The sequence below is a fragment of the Sturnus vulgaris genome, chromosome 9 (genome assembly GCF_052056855.1).
Source record: "Sturnus vulgaris isolate bStuVul1 chromosome 9, bStuVul1.hap1, whole genome shotgun sequence".
NCBI lineage: Eukaryota > Metazoa > Chordata > Aves > Passeriformes > Sturnidae > Sturnus > Sturnus vulgaris.
The window spans coordinates 9,993,255-10,010,375 of NC_142251.1; the positions used below are offsets into that span (position 1 = coordinate 9,993,255).

The 17,121-nt window shown below is 52.4% G+C and overlaps 2 protein-coding genes across 2 annotated transcripts; one reads left to right on the forward strand and one right to left on the reverse strand.

The window, feature by feature from the left end:
- Positions 1–298: 298 nt before the first annotated feature.
- UROD (uroporphyrinogen decarboxylase) lies at positions 299–3,841 on the reverse strand. Its single transcript, XM_014872089.2, has 10 exons — positions 3,746–3,841; positions 2,824–2,936; positions 2,666–2,745; positions 2,427–2,489; positions 2,131–2,328; positions 1,737–1,898; positions 1,315–1,452; positions 1,072–1,172; positions 757–823; positions 299–568 (listed from the first exon to the last, which is right to left on the reverse strand). Exons 1-10 carry the CDS (start codon positions 3,766–3,768, stop codon positions 404–406), a joined length of 1,110 nt encoding a protein of 369 aa, XP_014727575.1. The 5' UTR covers positions 3,769–3,841; the 3' UTR covers positions 299–403.
- A 114-nt stretch (positions 3,842–3,955) lies between these two features.
- On the forward strand, positions 3,956–13,477 carry HECTD3 (HECT domain E3 ubiquitin protein ligase 3). The gene is made up of 21 exons (XM_014872085.2): positions 3,956–4,391; positions 4,460–4,620; positions 5,015–5,107; positions 5,286–5,421; positions 5,862–5,977; positions 6,241–6,354; positions 6,722–6,804; positions 7,174–7,339; positions 7,812–7,893; positions 8,804–8,986; positions 9,510–9,562; positions 9,857–9,921; positions 10,345–10,448; positions 10,767–10,886; positions 11,221–11,310; positions 11,644–11,850; positions 12,239–12,368; positions 12,487–12,561; positions 12,753–12,834; positions 12,954–13,025; positions 13,283–13,477. Exons 1-21 carry the CDS (start codon positions 4,065–4,067, stop codon positions 13,365–13,367), a joined length of 2,544 nt encoding a protein of 847 aa, XP_014727571.2. The 5' UTR covers positions 3,956–4,064; the 3' UTR covers positions 13,368–13,477.
- Positions 13,478–17,121: the final 3,644 nt, after the last annotated feature.

Below are 17,121 nucleotides of genomic sequence, written 5' to 3' on the forward strand. Positions count from 1 at the left end.
GACCCTACCAGCCTCAGGCAGCCCACCTTCCCTAGCAGGGCTGAGCACATCCATCTTGAGGAGATGGCTCTTGTGCCTTGGGCTCACATCCTCTGTTGCAAGCATGGACACTCCAGCCTGGCAGGGAGAGGCATCCTCCACAATTTGCTGTCATCCCTGTTTCCCCATTTTGACCTGCAGGATGGGGCTCACGGGCTCCCCCTCACCACACATGCTCCTCTAGCAGCCTGCCATGACTTCCCATCTCTTTCAGGGCCGTCCAGTTCCCCATCCTCCCCAGCCAGAGCCACACGGCTGCTGCAGAGAAGGTCCTTGTTTAATGCTGCAGCCCAGCATAGAGTGAACCCTGTGACAAAACAGGTGACTGTGCCCAAACCAGAGTCCTGTCCCCAAGACCCCAGGGTCAGCTGTGCTTGTTGATATGACGGGAATGAGCATGCACGGCTTCCACAAAGGCACCCACATGTTCAGGGTTCATGTCAGGGTAGAGGCCGTGGCCCAGGTTGGCAATATAGCGTTGGGTCCCAAAACTCTCCAACATCTTCTTCACCAGCTCGCCAATCTTCTCCTATAGGTATGGTAGGAAACCATGTGTCAGACTGATCAAGCCCAGGGTATTTCACCCCTACCAGTCCCCCCAGCTAGCCTAGGGGACTGCTGGGATATGACCCAGTGCTGCAGGTGGGGAAGCTGAGGCAGAAGGCCTTTGTAACAGGCTATAACTAGCCCTAGTTGTTGGCAATGGCCATGGCTCACCTTGGGTGCATAGAGAGCACATGGATCCAGGTTCCCTTGCAGGGTGACATCTTTTCCTATCTGTGCACTGCAGCAGGGAGGAAGCAGGTGAGTTGCAGCATGTGGTATAGAGGCTGAGGGCAGCCAGGTGCCTGCAGCCCCCACCACAGGACACCCAGGACCCCTCAGCCTTTAGAAGCTGTAGCATGGTGGCCCAACCATCCCCACCTTTGGAGCAGCAATGTCCAGGCCTGGGATGACTCAGGGCAGAGGAGGAGGTCAGAGTACCTGTCTGGGATCCTGCCCAGACACCTGAGCACTGTGTCAGACTCTTACCGAGCTTCCTGGGGCCGGATGGTCCAGTCGAGACCAACAACCTCATAACCAGCGTGGGCCAGGTCACGCAGGGCGTAGTGTGCATCTTTGGCAAAGATGATCTAGGGAGGGAGGAGATGGGCAGCAACTGCTGTGAGTCAGACCCTTCTCCACAGGCTGGATTGAGGGAAGCAGGTACCAGGGGATGCACCCCTCTCCAGCAGCCCCCAGATGTCAGGGTCAATCCAGGCAGCCCTGACTCACCATGGGCACCAGGGGCAGTGCCTCCTCCTTCAGCTTGCTCTTGACAGTCTGGGCAATGTCTCGGATGTAAGGTAGAGCAAAGTCCTGAAACAGCTCTGGGCCCAGGTGCCCTGCATGGGACTCAAACAGCTGGAGCGCCTGTCAGGGTCAAAGAATCCTTTAAGCTGGAAAACACCTTTAAGATTATTGAGTCTGACCATTAACCCAGCACTGCCAAATCCACCAGTCAAGCATGTCCCCAAGTGCCCCATCTACTTGTCTATCAAATACCTCCAGGGATGGCTACTCAACCACTTTCCCATGGGACTAGGAGAGCAGCACTGCAGTCTCTCCTCCTCCTTCCAGATGCTGGACCCTCTCTGCTCCCTGTCCCCAGTCCCTGCCTTCCTTCTTGGCCCTGTCCCCAATACCTCTGGACACACCTGTGCTCCAGCAGCCACCTGCCCCACCAGGTAGTCAATGATGACGTCGGCCAGCAGGCGTAGCAGCCTGTGGCTTGCCTCAGGGTGACGATAGAGCCAGCTCTTGGCCTTGGCCATTGTAGTAGAGCCACCACCTTCAATCATGTAGGACATGAGCGTCCACTGTGGGGAGGAGTGAAGAGAGTGATGGAGATGAAAGAAGACACAAAGTCCCACTTGCAGTGCTGAAGGTAGGAACTGTGAGCATCCCAGAGCCTGGGGCACAGCAGCTCCTGCATTGAATGCCCCCCTTATGCACCCATATAGCACATCTGGGAGTGCCATAACTGGTCTCACTCCAAGAGAGCAGAGCAGCCCATCAGGGAAACCCACACAGAGGAGCCACGTCACTTACTGGTGCTCCCGAGAAGCCGATGAGGGGCACCTTGCCCTCCAGGCTGTGTCGTGTCAGTGTGATGGCCTGGAACACATAACCTAATTCTGCGGTGACATCCACCTTCTGTCGCAGTTTCAGCAGATCTTCCACTTCCTTCAGGGGCTCTGTGAATATGGGTCCTTTCCCAGGGACCATGACAACCTCCATGCCCAGCGCCTGGGGACAGGGGAGAATGGAAAAGCAGAAATGAGACAGCCCTGAACTCTGCCCTGTTACCAGCTGCTGTCCCGCATGGCATTGGCTACGGCTCTCACCTGGGGCACCACCAAGATGTCAGAGAAGATGATGGCAGCATCCAGGGGGAATCGTCTTAGTGGCTGCACAGAGGAAGAGGCAATGTTAGTGAGTGCAACTCCCTTCCCATGGAGGATTCGGTCAAGCACATGAGGCAACGGAGTCCTGAAGGCCTGCACAATTTACTGAGAACCAAGGTTTCTCCCCATCCCCATCTGGGCAGGGAGAGGGGACACACAGACCCCTGAGTGATGCTCACCTGCAGTGTCAGCTCACAGCACAGTTTGGGGGTCTGGCAAGTGGCAAAGAAATCCTGTGATGCCCGTGTCTCCCGAAACTCTACAAGGAACCACCACAAATGTTACTGGGTGCTTGCTGAGGCCCCCTCGCTACACCCCGCACACCTCCACCGCTCACCTGGCAGGTACCGCCCCGCCTGCCGCATGCACCACACCGGGGTGTACTCCGTGTCCTCCCCGCGCGCCGCCCGCAGGAACGTGTCGTTCTTCAGCTTGGGGAAGCCTTTGGGGCTGCGGAGCAAAGAGCAGGTACAGACTGTCACCCACGAGGGGTCTGGGTGCCCTGCCAGGCCCCCACGACTGGGGCAGAGGGTGCCAGAGTAAGCGGCTCCTCCCGACTCCCTGACAGAAGAGCCTTGCGCCCAGCTATGACAAATGTGATAAACTCTCCTCATCACAGCCCAGGCAGGACTTCTTCCTGCTGAAGACCGCGGGCCTCCCCGGGGGAGAGGCGATGCGCTACCCAGGTCCGCGAGATTAAGTTATCAGGGCCACCAGTTGCTCCCGCCTGGAGAGATTTGGGACGAAGGAGGCGCGGGGCGGGCAGTCTTGCATTCCCCCCGGTCTGTGCCAGGCCACGCGTCCTCAGCCTCCCCGTCCCCAACCTTCCCGCTTGGGGCTGCAGGAGTCCGGCCTGCGCCGGGGAGGGGGAGCCCGCAATCGCGGAGCCTTTGGGAACAAAGTCCCCAAAACCTCCATTTGGGACCAGTAACTTAACTATCACACTAGTAGCCCAGATGATCCTTCCCAGTGCAGGATCACCCCCTCCCTCCCGATCCAGAGCCTCTCCAGTGACCCAGTACTGGACTGGTGTGCCAGCACCATAATCCCAGGGCCACTCGAGTGCCTCGGCGGTGTTCCCAGTACCACACCAGTGTCCCCAGTACAGGATCTCAGCACGAAAGCACTATGCCTAGCGCTCCCACAGTGCCAGATCACCGTTCCCAGAGCCACACCGGTGTCCCCCGTACAGGCGCCGGAACATGGCCCCGTTACTACACCAGGAAGGGACGCAGGCCTGCCCGGTCCCGGTTACTTACAGGAGCCGCTCACCACCCTCCATCCTCCTGCGCCGCTCCCCGGCCTCTCTGTTGCCTCCCGACGCGGGGCGGTCCGCCCCGTCCCGCCCCCGTCCCGCCCCCATCCCGTCTCGCCTCACGCCGCCATCTTGCCCCGCCCCCCTGCCCGCCTTCCCGCCCCTCCGTACGCTGCCATCATGCCCCCTCCTTGCTCCTCTGTACGTGACACGGGCGCCGCCATCTTGCTCTACGTCTGCCCCACCGGGCGTCGCCATCTTGCCTGTCGGCGGGTGGGGTTCGCCGTAAACCGGAGCGGCGCGGAGTCGGTGCTCGGAGCGCGATGAAGTCGGACGGGGAGGCACCGCACCAGGTGCTGGGTCGGCTGCGGTTCCTGCTGCAGTGCAGCGAGTGCTTCCGCCGCGCCCAGGCGCTGCCCCCCGCGCTCTGCTACGTGCCGCGGGAGGTGCAGTACAAGATCTGCAAGGACCCCTCGGCCGCCGCGGCCGCCGCCGCCCGCAGCCTGCTCAGCGTGTGGGACAGCCCGGGGCCGGCGCGGGGCGGCAAGCGAGCGGCTCGGGCCACGATCGAGGTGCGGAAGGGCGGCTGCCTGCGCGCCACCGGCGAGGAGTACTGCAACGGCGCCGGGCTCTGGGTCAAGCTCAGCAAGGTAACGTGGGTGCGGCGGCCCGCGAAGGGCCCGGCCTGGCATCTCCTGACCGCCGGCTATCCCCACAGGAGCAGCTGGAGGAGTACCGGAGCGGCTGCGATCTCGAGGAGGGATGGGTTCTGGTGTGCAAACATGCCGACGGCGGGGACCGGCTGGTGCCCGTGGAGTCCACGGAGCGGATCCAGCGGCAGCAGCAGCTCTTCGGGGTGGATTACAAACCTGTCATCAGGTGCGGGCCGCCGCGGTGTGCTTGCTGCTGGGTCCCCGGAGGGCGAAGGTGCTCACCTCTGTGCGGGCTTGGGATGCTGCCCCACAGCCCCTCCTGCCTTGGGCTGGGGAACCCCCGACCTGCTTTGACAGGTTTCATGGAAGTGAGGCAAGAGGGATGCTGGATGTGGAGTGAACCGAGTTTGGCTCGGGCACTGTGCTTGTCACATGCCAAGCGGGATGTAGAAGGAGTAGACATAGTTGGAAGGGAAAGGGCAGCAGATGATGCTGGAGGTGATGGAGGATGGAGCACGATGGGTCTTTAAACCCAAATCTTCTCCTTACAGCTACTTCTCAATCACCAACTTCTTGTTCCTCCTACGATGTTCTTACTCCACTTCTCTGTGTTGTTTCAGATGGGAACAGGTGGTGGATTTGACATATTCCCTGCGCCTCGGAGCAAAGCCCAGGCCCATGGAGCAGGATGAAGCTGCAGTAGAGAAGCTTCGGTATGAACTGGGTTCTGCTACGGTGGGGGACAAGCTTTCTTTTGACTGCCCAGACAGCTGTATCCTGCAGACTTGGGAGAGAGGGGGCAAGACAAGCAGGATGTGGACCTTCCTTTTTTGACCCATTAGCCTGGCTGCCTCTTGCTCTCCTGACCCAGTAATCCCTTTTCCCTGCTAGGTTTGTGCCCCCAACATGGACTTACGAATGTGATGAAGACCTGGTGCATTTCCTGTATGACCACATTGGGAAGGAGGATGAAAACTTGGGCAGTGTTAAGCAGTACGTGGACAGCATCGATGTCTCGTCCTACACGGTGGGTTAAGGGTCAAGGCTACGTCAGCCCCGCTGTGCCATGGGGCTGGGAGGCATGGATAGTGCTTGCTGTGCTGCTCTGGCCTGGACTGGATTCAGTTTGAGGATGTGGTAGAAAAGCCTGGGGGGTATCATGCAGCATGTTGTGTAATGCAGCCCCTGGCAGGACAGTGGTTTGAGAAGCCAGTGCTAATATTAGCTGCAAATCTGATTTTAGGGAGGATTTGATACACTGTGCTGTGTGTGTGACCCCAGAGCACCTTGGAGGGTCAACCCCAGTGTCTTGTGTGCTCTGTACTCATGGTGTCTACCCACAGCCCAGCAAAGGGAGCAGGCCAATGTGATGCCATCTGACACTAAGATTCATTATGAAAGTAACCACTAAAGATAAGTTAATCCTACACCCATCTGATTTTGTTTCATTCACTTGCCTTCTTCCAGGAGGACTTCAATGTGTCATGCCTGACCGACAGCCATGCTGACACATACTGGGAGAGTGATGGGTCCCAGGGCCAGCACTGGGTGCGGCTCAACATGAAGAAAGGCACCATTGTCAAGTGAGTCATCTCTGCTCTACATGCTGGCTAGTGATTGGGGCAAGCTTTGCCACTCCCTCTCTGCGTGAGTGTCATGACCCAAATTTGCTCATGATCCCTGCCCCTCACCCCTTACTCTGGCTCTGGGTTTGAAGGGGTTTTAGCATTGTCACAGGTACCTGGGAATCCCAACTTGTTAGTAACATGACCAAGGGATGAGAGGGAGTAGCAATAGGTGCTCAAATGCAGTTGCCTTCTCCTTAATTTCCTGCTTCCCTTTGCAGGAAGCTGCTGCTGACAGTGGATACCACTGATGAGAACTTCATGCCCAAGCGGGTCGCTGTGTACGGGGGCGAAGGGGACAATCTGAAGAAACTGAACGATGTCGGCATTGATGAGTGAGTGGGTGGAGGTGCACAGGGTGTCATGGCTCTTGCTGGGGCCCAAGGTACTGAACACTGGCCTTAAGCAGTCATGCAGCACCAGCCAGGCTCTCTGGGATGTGGGTTCACTCTGCCTGCAGTAGCACAGTATGATCATCAGGCTCTCCTCATCCAATTGTGGGACATAACAGGATCATGGTACCCGGACCTGAGTCACCAGCACGTTCAGGCATTCAGCTCTACTGTTAGCAAGAACTGAGTCCTTGCCATGGGCTCCCATTTCAAAAGATGCAAACCATCTTCCCTTACAAGTGTCTGAGTAGATTTTGGCAAGATGGATGAGGGAACAGCCCTTCAGTCCTCATCTGTGCTGTGTTTGCAGGAGCTATATTGGGGATGTGTGCATCCTTGAGGACATGACAACACACCTGCCCGTCATCGAGATCCGGATTGTGGAATGTAGAGGTAGGAATGGCTGTTGTGGTCACATCCATAATGCACCTGTAAAATACTGTACATTAAGAGTTTGTTCTGTGACTTGTACTTCTTCTCCCTGTGGGCTGTTTTAGATGAGATTCAAAAGAACCATGGGAAACTCCTGGGAGATCTGAAGTTTCGAAGTTCTCAACTTTCATCCTGTTTTTCTCTGCCTTCAATTATTTAATTCTTTTTCTCCTGTAAATGCCCTGCTTCTTCACAGAAGTATTTGAAGCTCTCGGTGCCCAGCCCCGGAGCTGGTACATTCCTACTGTTTTTGCTTATAGACCTCCTACACTTTATTTAAGGCTTGCTTTCTTGTGATCTTGGCATATCATCCATGGTCTTCCTTCGCAGATGATGGGATTGATGTTCGTATCCGAGGCATCAAAATCAAATCCTCCCGACAGAGGGACTTGGGGCTCAGTGCTGACATGTTCCAGTTGCCCAATTTGGTGCGTTACCCTCGTCTAGAAGGGACTGACCCTGACCTGCTGTACCGACGGGCCGTGCTCATTCAAAGGTACGGTGTGGAGGGGAGCAGACAGGTGCCATTGCCTGCAGGGATTGATGCCATCTCCAGCATGTGCATGGCTGGAAACTATAAAACTATCACAACACTTCTCTTGAGACAGATGTCCTGGACACTGGAGAAAATAGCAATCATTTGAGAACAAAGTGGGCTCTCTGGGGTGGCTCTCTTATGCTTTCAGAGGAGTTCTGTAACTCAATTTACAGTGTCTTGTATGTCACAAGAACAACATATCTGTGCAGTGTCGGGGGCAGGTATATGCAGAGTCGCTTGTTAGGGATGCAAAATGCCTGCAGTGCCCAGGGAGTGGGAATTTAGTACCAAAGGCTCCATGATGTAAAAGACTCTGCTGGGTTTGGTTTGGATCAGTTATTTTTCTGCTTGTGTTCAGGAGTGTGCAGTCTGGAATAGACTTGTGCAGATCCTCATCGCTCCTTGTTGCAATACCTTCTTTGGGATTTAGGTTCATCAAGCTTCTGGACAGTGTCTTGCATCACTTGGTGCCAGCCTGGGATCACACTGTTGGGACATTCAGCAAACTCAAGGTGAGCAGTTGGCTCTGTGTTTAGTTGTGGCCTCAGTCTGGCAGGGTGATGGTGCTCATGCTTTGGCAAAGGGAGCAGCCAGGGTTTGTTGCCTTTAAAGCAGCTGGAGGGAAATACCTTTCTGAGCTGAGGTCACTAACACTGTGAAAGGTGATATTATTTATTTTCCTGCTAAACTGCTGATGTAGAAGCATGTAGCTGTGGGCTAACAAGTGGATTCAAATCAGAACATTTCACCCTCAATGGGACTTGAATCATAACAGTACTGGGCATGCAAGCTGGATGCACGTCCTCTCCAAGATCTCAGCCCAGGACGCTCTGTTCCTGAGCTTCCTGCCAGCAGCTTTGAGCTGGCTGTCCAAACATCAAGGCTCCTACCAGTAGCATTTTTCCTGGCTTTAATAAGCTTTTGCTTTTCATCCTTTGCATAGTGCTGAGTTTATCCCTCCATTTGTCTGTTTTCCTTATATCCTCTCCAAGAATACCCATCCTGGACATTACCAGGATAGTCCCATTCTCTGTGTTTCCAGGCCTAGTGTCAAAAAGCACTTTGGGTCCCGTGTGCCAGGTCAACATGAGACCAAAGCATTTGATAAGGATTCTTTCTTTAGAGGAGCTGGCTTTGATTACAACTAAAAGGGATAGTAATACCAGTGTTCTGGTGGGAGTGAGGGTAAAGGAGAGTCTAAGCAACACTGGAGTGTGAGCATCTGACGACAGCTGATGGATTGAGGGCTGAGTTTGTTATCTCCCTTAAGCCAGAATGCAGAATCTTTCAGAGGCCGAGGAGGAGCAAATACTGTCAATGTGAATCTGGCTCTGTGGGAAGGCCCTGGGAGAGGGAGAAACCTGGAGGTGCGATGGCTTCAGCAGGAAGTAGGTGACATGTTTTGTGCATCCCTGTTGGCAGCACATCAAGCAGTTCTTGCTGCTGTCCAAGAAGCGCACAGCTCTCATTACCCAGTGTCTGAAGGACTCGGAGACCAGCAAGCCCAACTTCATGCCAAGGCTCTACATTAACCGGCGCCTGGCCATGGAGCACCGAGACAACCCTGCCCTGGATCCTAGCTGCAAGAACGCTGTCTTCACCCAGGTACTGTCCACCTGCTGCTCTGGGGAGAGTGGGGCATCCCAAAATCAAAATGACCTGTATTAAGATGGGTGGAAGGGACAGCTTGGAGTTGGATATAGACCAAGCCTTCAAGGCCTCTTCATATGACTCACAGGCTCTATAATTACATGTGGTGATGGTCCCGTATCCAGGAATAACATCTAGGAGGCATTTGGGATCTCTGAGTTGAAATCTATACTCTATCCTGGATGCTCTCTGTGGCATGTTGTTAATGGAGAGTGTTACAATCCTATTGCACTAAAAAGGCAGCAAAGAATGTGTGACAACAGTCAAGTAGCTGCATACAGTTCTGTGTTGTGATTTTAGAGCAATACTGATCTTCCTGTGTTCATTCTCTCCCCACCTCCAGTAGATCTGGGGCTCTTTGTGTGCACAAACACTCCAAATTGCTGTGAGACTTGATGTGTTTGATTTATCTGTCTTCATGTGGCACCAGTTCCCCTGGAGAAGGGATACCAGCCATGATTGTCTCTGCTTGTTGCAGGTATATGAAGGCCTGAAACCCTCAGACAAGTTTGAAAAGCCTCTAGATTATAGGTAAGTGTCTCAGGGAGGGAAGGCACCATGCGGTGCTGGGGACTTTGTCCTGTCACAGCAGAGTGTTTGGGAAGCCCAGGTCCTGTACTCTATAGAGAGGGTTTTGCTAGGATAGGAGCCAGCTCAGCCATGGGATCAGGGCCCGTTCCTCAAGCTGTCATCCCCCTATTGAGAATGTAGCTGTCTCTGGAGATTGAGATCTTGTCCTGTCCTAAACTCAGACTGCTCCACCTAGTCCCTTGATGTCCCTGCTGTGCCTGTCCTAGCACCTCAGGGATGCCTGGTTCTCCACAGGTGGCCGTTGCGTTATGACCAGTGGTGGGAGTGCAAATTTATCGCAGAGGGCATCATCGACCAAGGTAGGGGCTACAGGAGGCCAGAGCTCCTCTGGAGCAGTGGGGGGGGTTGATGAGGTGACTGTTGCTGTAGGTGCTTTTGTTTTAATTCCCATGTAGAAGAGTGGGAAGGTAGGTTGCCTTGTCCTGCCACCCCTGGCTATGTCCCAGATAAAGAGTGTTGTTTGCTGGGAGGGGGACCAAACTTCCATTAGTCACTAACAGTAGCTTTATCAGTGCTAATGATCCTTCTGGCTGTTCTCCACAGGCCAGGCAGGGATGTTATTTCTCTTGTCTTACTTTCCTCCAGTGCCATAAGGCTCTAACAGGAGCCTTCTGCCCAACTCAGGGCCAGGTTGGACCAGAAATCTTCATCTTTGCTCCATAACTCTGAGGATCAGCACATGTGGAGTTCACATCACTAAAAATGCCCTTTTGGGGTTGCAGGTGGTGGTTTTCGGGACAGCCTAGCAGACATGTCAGAGGAGCTGTGCCCCAGCTCAGCAGACACCCCCGTGCCTCTGCCCTTCTTCGTGCGCACATCCAACCAGGTGCTGTGCATCTTGATGTTTGGAGCAAACTCTTCCGTGCCTGGCAATGCAGCATTGTCCCTGTCCCCTTGCATGCCAGGGACATACCTACTTTAAGCTTTTCTTTGTGAGGGGTTGAGTAGTTTGCTTTGCAGCTTTTCCCTTTAGAATATGCTGACAAGTGCCTTAATACCGGCCTCTCACTGGGAATATTGCCAAGGGGGATGGGGGCTTTAGCCCACTTCTGCTCTGAGAAGTGCCCAGAGGCATAGCAGTAGTCTGTGGTGTTTCATGCTGTGCTGAAATGATGACTTGTAGTTTTGCCTCTCACACCTACAGGGTAATGGCACTGGAGAAGCCAGGGACATGTATGTCCCCAACCCCTCCTGTAAAGACTTCCCAAAGTATGAGTGGATTGGGCAGATCATGGGAGCAGCACTGAGGGGCAAGGAGTTTCTGGTAAGTTTTCAACCCCATCCCTCTGAGAAGATTTGTTGCAAAGGGAGTTAGTTGATGGCCGTCTCCTGCAGCCTAACGGGAGCATGGAAAGGCTCTGTGGTCACACACTGGGACAAGAGGTGTTTGGGGCCCAGCAGTTTGGAGAACTCACAGCCTGATTTTTGGGGGATGCTGCTGAGAGCTTGGGAGATAGTGTTTTGTCTCTATTCAGCTATGGTGAGCTGTGCATGTAGAGGGGGAAGTAGGGAAGCCTCCTTGTGTCTGCATTGTTGAGTCGTATCTTCATCTTTGGGGAGGTGTCATTTTGATGCAGACTCAGTAAAGTCTTCTCCAGGTCCTGGCTCTTCCTGGCTTTGTATGGAAACAACTAACAGGGGAAGAGGTCAGCTGGAGCAAAGACTTCCCTGCTGTGGACTCCGTGTTGGTGAGTTGTACCTATCCTATTCCTTGTGGCATTCAGCAAGGTGCTGATTTCCTGATGTCCCTGTCCTCATCTCCTTGCTTCCTCCTATATGTCAAGTAAACACAACAAAGGGCAACTTTTAGCTATAAGGATGCACCAAATGCTGTTATTGAGATGCAGCCATGCTGACTGCTGCTTCCAGGATACAATGGCCCAAGGTCTGCTAAACAGCTTTAGGGAAATATCCCATGTTGTGTCACTGTCACTTGTCTGAGAAGGGAGAAGATGAGGACTTGGGCACATCACTGCTCTCTGGCCATCTCTCTAACATGCACTTACTTGGTGCCTGGACAGGTGAAACTCCTGGAGGTGATGGAAGTCATGGATAAAGACACCTTTGAGTTCAAGTTTGGGAATGAGCTGACCTACACGACAGTGCTGAGTGACCAGCGCATGGTGGAGCTGATCCCCAATGGCAGCAACACCGCTGTGCGCTACGAGGACCGCAAGGAGTTCATCCGCCTGGTGCAAAAGGCTCGGCTGGAGGAGAGCAAGGAGCAGGTGACACTGTCCCACCCTGTGGGTGCTCATTGGCTCCCAGGGACCTGCCCCCAGCCTGTTTCTGGTAAAATGCACTGTGGTTAGTGTTCTTATGCTCATTAGGGCAATGGTATCCAACCTTTTTGGTGGGGTCCTGGATCCTATGGAGTTGTTGAGAAGCAAAGTGGCTTCTAGTAGAATGCATGATGGGGGTTTTATTCACAGCTCTGACACGGGCTTTTTGAATGAATGAGGATGCATCTCTCTGGGATTGTATCCTTTTTCTTTGGGTTCCTTGGAGTATGTGCTGAGCAGTCACATGTCTTGAATCCAGTAGAGTCCCTAGGCTCAACCATGAGTCAGAGAAATGGGCAAGATGTGCTGCTTACCTCCCTTGTCTCCTTTTCAGATCATGGCCATACAGGCTGGGCTGCTGAAGGTGGTGCCCCAAGCTGTTCTTGACCTCCTTACATGGCAGGAGCTGGAAAAAAAAGTCTGTGGAGACCCTGAAGTCACAGTTGATGCCCTGAAGAGACTCAGTAAGTGAAGGGCTTTGCTGAAAACTCTCTTCCTGAAAATAAGACTATCTTCTGTCTGTGCCAAAGAGGAAGGAACTTAGATCTTTATTAAACAAATTTTCTGTATCCTTTCTGACAGCCCGGTTTGAGGATTTTGAGCCACAGGATACCCGTGTTCAGTACTTCTGGGAAGCACTCAATAACTTCACCAATGGTGAGCCATTTGCTCTGTCCATATTTTGTGCCATGACAGTTCCTGGCTGCTGGCTGGGAGGGAAGCCACTCAAGGAAAACGAGCAGCTAGGCTGAAGTGACTGCTCACTAGTGCTGGGGATACCTGGAAGCAGCTGTACTGCATCTCACATATCTCTAGGCTTTGCTGATGTATTTGCTTTTCCTTCACAGAGGATCGCAGCCGCTTCCTCAGATTTGTCACTGGCAGAAGTCGCCTTCCAGCACGGATCTACATCTACCCAGACAAGATGGGGTAAGTCCATTTTTCTGTAGACTGCAAGGCTGACAGATCCCACACCAAAGGGGTGGGTTGTCTGGGCTCATTGCCTTGCTGGCCTGCTGGTTCTAACCAGTTTGTCACCTTTTCCCTAGCTCAGAGACAACAGATGCTTTGCCAGAGTCATCCACCTGTTCCAGCACTCTCTTCTTGCCCAACTATGCCACGTAAGTTTTGGTGCTTCCATGTGTATGGGGGACTGTGTGTGGGTTCTCTTCTTAACCTTGGTGCTGATGCATTGGGCTCTATCACTTTGCTGTACTTATATCCCCTGTCTGTCCCACGTGGCTGCTGAGTTTCTCTCTGAGAGCCCCTGGTGAAGCATTATCTTCCATTTCAGAAAACATCTTGTCCTTTCAATTGGCAAATGCAGCAATGGCAGCTCCTCCTTATCTTTATTTTTTTTCCTTCTTGCCATCCCTAGAGCCAAGGTATGTGAAGAGAAGTTGCGCTATGCTGCCTATAACTGCGTGGCCATTGATACAGATATGAGTCCGTGGGAAGAGTGATGTTGCAGCCTGACCAAGCAGCATGGACAATTGTTGAAGAAAACCATGCAGTGGGAAGCATTCCATTGTCCCCACGGGATGTGTATATATAATAAATATATTGGTGTGAAGCCTGGCTCCCAGCAGTGGACATTAAGGGTTGGGTCTTCAGCAGGGTGGGAGCTAGCTTGGATTGTAAATGTGATTGTGACGATGGAACCCTGGCTGAGCCCTCATGCCTCAGAAAGGGCTGGTAGGCTTTTGTAATGAGTTTCTTCTCTACATCTTCTTGTAGCTCCACAATGCGCGCTCCTTCCAGGCTGCACTTTGCACAAATGTAAGTGGGGTAAGGAGACAAAGCTGCACAGCAGTTTACAGCACAGAACAGAGAACTGTTGCTGAGACTATGGGGTGGCCAAGATGCTCTGTGTGTCCTGACTACACTCTGTTGCCTTGTTCCTGCTCTCGCATGAGGTCAATGGAAATTAGATCATCTAGGATTAAGAAGAATGGGGCAGGCTGGTGGCAGGTGCTGCAGAGGTGCCTTTGGCCACCAGGTGTCATAACAGACCTGCACAGCAGGACTGTGAGTGCTTCCAAAGGGACTCCCATGCTTTTACATCACACGAAATCTGAGTTCCTGTCATTCCTGGCACCTCTTGTACAGCGACTGCTGAGGAAGCTGCTCTCTCACAGTGGGTGGGAACTGTCTGCTTCCCTTTTGTTCTTTTAGTTCTGCATCCAGCATGGTAGTGGCCTGGCAGCTGTTCTCCCAGGCTCTTTGAGCCTCAGTTTACCTCTGAATGCCAGTATTACAACTAATCTATTCTAGTTCTCATGGAGATCTGCTGTCAGGGCCAAGTTCGTCTTCCATACTGCAGAGGTTAAAGCAGTAGTAGGCATGGCAGTACCAGGGTATGCTCCCCGCCCCCTCTTGTCCATGGGAAAGGACATGGAGGTTTCAGGTGAATAGGAAAAGTATTTGCCCTAGGGTGGTGTAGAAACTGGGTACCAAGAGTTGGAGCTCCTTGAGCAGATGGACACATGCTCTGTGAGTGAGGAGTGGGCAATGAAACCTTTACAGCTTCCTGGAAATACTTGTGTATCTTCCCAGCTCTGGGCCAGGCTAGTCATTGCCTAGCACTGGTAGCTGCTGGATGTTAGTCTACATTTATACCCCCAGCACCATCTTCCTTCTTCTTGTGTGGTCTATTGGACCTCCACTGCTGCGAGTCACAGAGTCATTGGGGCTGCACTGGAGCAGGGCTGATGCTGTGAGTTAAGATTTATCCTCCTTTATTGTTTCATGGCTTTTTCTCCTTTGTTGAAGGAGTCTGTAATCCAGGAATCAGTTCCAGTTGTAAACAAAGTCCTTCCCTTCACAAGTTTCTTGTGAAACACGTATTCCCAGATCTGCCGAGGAGAGTTTTTACTAAAAGGGATGTAGGACCAGGAAGGAGCATGTGCTGCCATCTCCTGCATCCTGGTGAGTGGAGAGAGCACAAGGTGAATGGGGAAGCTGTTTATGCAGGCCTTGCCTGCAGCAGAGCCTTCCATGCTCAGTTGGGTGGGTATGAAGTCTGCTGGAGGGGGTCTTTTGTGAATCCTAGAGTTGTCTCAGAATTGATCTGTGTGGCTGTGTGGTTGATTTCAACTACCAGTGTGGAGGGGAACAGGAGCAGAGCTAGTGCGATACTTTTCTGTGTTGGTGGCTGAGTCATTTCCTAGTCTATTTTAAATGGGCATGAGTAAGCTGGTGAAAGGATTTTGATCTGCTGGCTTGTCCTCAGTCAGGCATGTTGAAAAAGCCTGACAGCAGCAAGCTGAGATTTGAAATGAGCCATCTGAAAAAGGACTGACATTGGGATGAAATTGATACTGCTTTTTCCAACCTTGCCCTCTTGCCTCTACCAGTGATCAGCAGGAGGCCACACTATTTACTGAGCAGAATTAGAAACAGCAATAAAAGAGAGTCCTCTCTTTATTACTGGGCAGGAGTTTGTTGGTAAGTAGTTCAGGATGGGATGGATAAGATGGCCCTAGTCTTTGGTAGAGGGTGAGCTGATATCACCTGTGGGAATGGGCAGGTTAGGAGCCAGCTAGGGCTGCTTGGGGTGATCAGTTGTGGGGGAGCAAGCACCTCTGGCTCCCCTGCCCTTGGAAGCAACTGAAGCTGAAGGAGGATAACTGAGGTAATTAGAGAGGTATACCCAGAACACTTCAGGTTTCTCACTGAGATATGTTTAGACAGCTCTGTTCCCTCTCATTACCCATGTACACAGCCCCAGCCTTCCATGATGAGGAGAGAGCTGCTGTGCAAGGTAATGCTGACAGCAGAACCTGGCTGAAGTGATGGGATCCTTCTCTAGAAGCATTGTGGCACCTCTGTGTTTGGAGATGCTCAAGACTTCTTGTACATCACAGCCCTGGGCACTGTGATCAACCTTCCAGACTCATCCTGCTGGCTTTAGATCTAGGCTCTCCCTAACCTGAAGCACATGATGACTATAGAGTTATCAACTGTTTTTTCCCACATTTCCTGCATTTCTCTACTCTTCCTTCCAGCAAGGTCTTTTAGCATCTGACCTCTTATTTCCTGCCACTGAGTGCTGCCCAAGGGCTTGCTGGAACTCTGGGGAAAGGATCTAGCTGGTGACAGGGATTTTTTTTTAAAGATGCTTGTAGTAACAGGACACTGGCCCTAGCAGAAAGGGAATCACCCAGGATGGTCTGGATTTAACTCCTACAAGCATACTGAGAAAAACATTTTTTTACCATGTAAACCATTGTTTTACTGTCTATTTTGTGTTATAACCCTATACCTATTAGAGAATTGCAGTAGTTGCTGCTGTGTAGTGTACTGGGGTGGAGACACCTATGAAAGCCATTCTAGTAAGAGGAGGAGCCCACTGCAGCAACAAGATTATTTGGTGCATGGTTCAGAGGGTCTGGAAAAACATGGCTGCTGTGGAATGATGCCAAGATAACCCACTGATTGTGCTGTTCAGTTCACTGTGCAAAGGTAAACTGGGAAGGGGGAACTGGGAGCTAGCCTGGATGGCCTCTGCGTGGTCCTCTCATCTGCAGCATTTTAAAGCCAATCACAAACTGAATTTCTGCTGTGGCAGCCCAGCGAAATATGGAAAAGGTCAGCCTGGCTCAACTCTTGCCAATCTCAGGGGCCCAAAATAGGTGTTATGTCAGTGCTGGGTCACGTTTCTTCTCTGATCTCTAAAGGTATGGGTAGGAACTGTCTCCTATCAGGTTTGACTAGGCACAAATCAAGTGCCTCTGCCCTGGAGTCCTGCTGCATATGGTCTGGGGTGAGAGAGTCCTGAGCATCAGGAACCAGCAGCTTCACGTCCTTTCCCCAACAACCAGTCTCAAATCATTGGAAATGGATTTTCAAGCCAGTGCCATCCTAAGTAAGGTGCTCTGTGCTGCTGAGGAGCTTCTCCGTGTGCCAGAGCTGCAGCTCTAGAGGGTGGATAGAAGTGAGCTGGGGGAGGGACTGATGTCATCATGGCTCCATGTAACCACTTGCTCTCTCCTGCCTTCAACTTGCTGGATTGTCATAGAATAGTTTCAGGTGATTAATAACGCATGTGTAGTCTAGCTGTTCTTGTTATGCTACTAATACCCTGCAGTATGACAAACTCAGTAGTTTGACAGGTTCTGTCTGTCCCTACCTCATGTAAGATCTAAAATAAAATAAATTAACTAACTGCTCCTGGCCTTCCTGGAGATTTCTCTGGTCTGTCTGGGGCTCCTGTGT

What these genes read in the sequence shown, in the direction of transcription:
- UROD (XM_014872089.2), bottom strand. Translation starts at nt 3,768, where the DNA reads ATGGAGGGTGGTGAGCGGCTCCT. An exon ending in GAGGGTGGTGAGCGGCTCCT is followed by an intron (nt 2,937 to 3,745) that starts GTAAGTAACCGG and finishes TTTGCTCCGCAG; the next exon opens with CCCCAAAGGCTTCCCCAAGC. An exon ending in AGGTGGCTGCTGGAGCACAG is followed by an intron (nt 1,453 to 1,736) that starts GTGTGTCCAGAG and finishes TGACCCTGACAG; the next exon opens with GCGCTCCAGCTGTTTGAGTC.
- HECTD3 (XM_014872085.2), top strand. Translation starts at nt 4,065, where the DNA reads ATGAAGTCGGACGGGGAGGCACCGCACCAGGTGCTGGGTCGGCTGCGG. An exon ending in AAGAAAGGCACCATTGTCAA is followed by an intron (nt 5,978 to 6,240) that starts GTGAGTCATCTC and finishes TTCCCTTTGCAG; the next exon opens with GAAGCTGCTGCTGACAGTGG. An exon ending in AACGATGTCGGCATTGATGA is followed by an intron (nt 6,355 to 6,721) that starts GTGAGTGGGTGG and finishes CTGTGTTTGCAG; the next exon opens with GAGCTATATTGGGGATGTGT.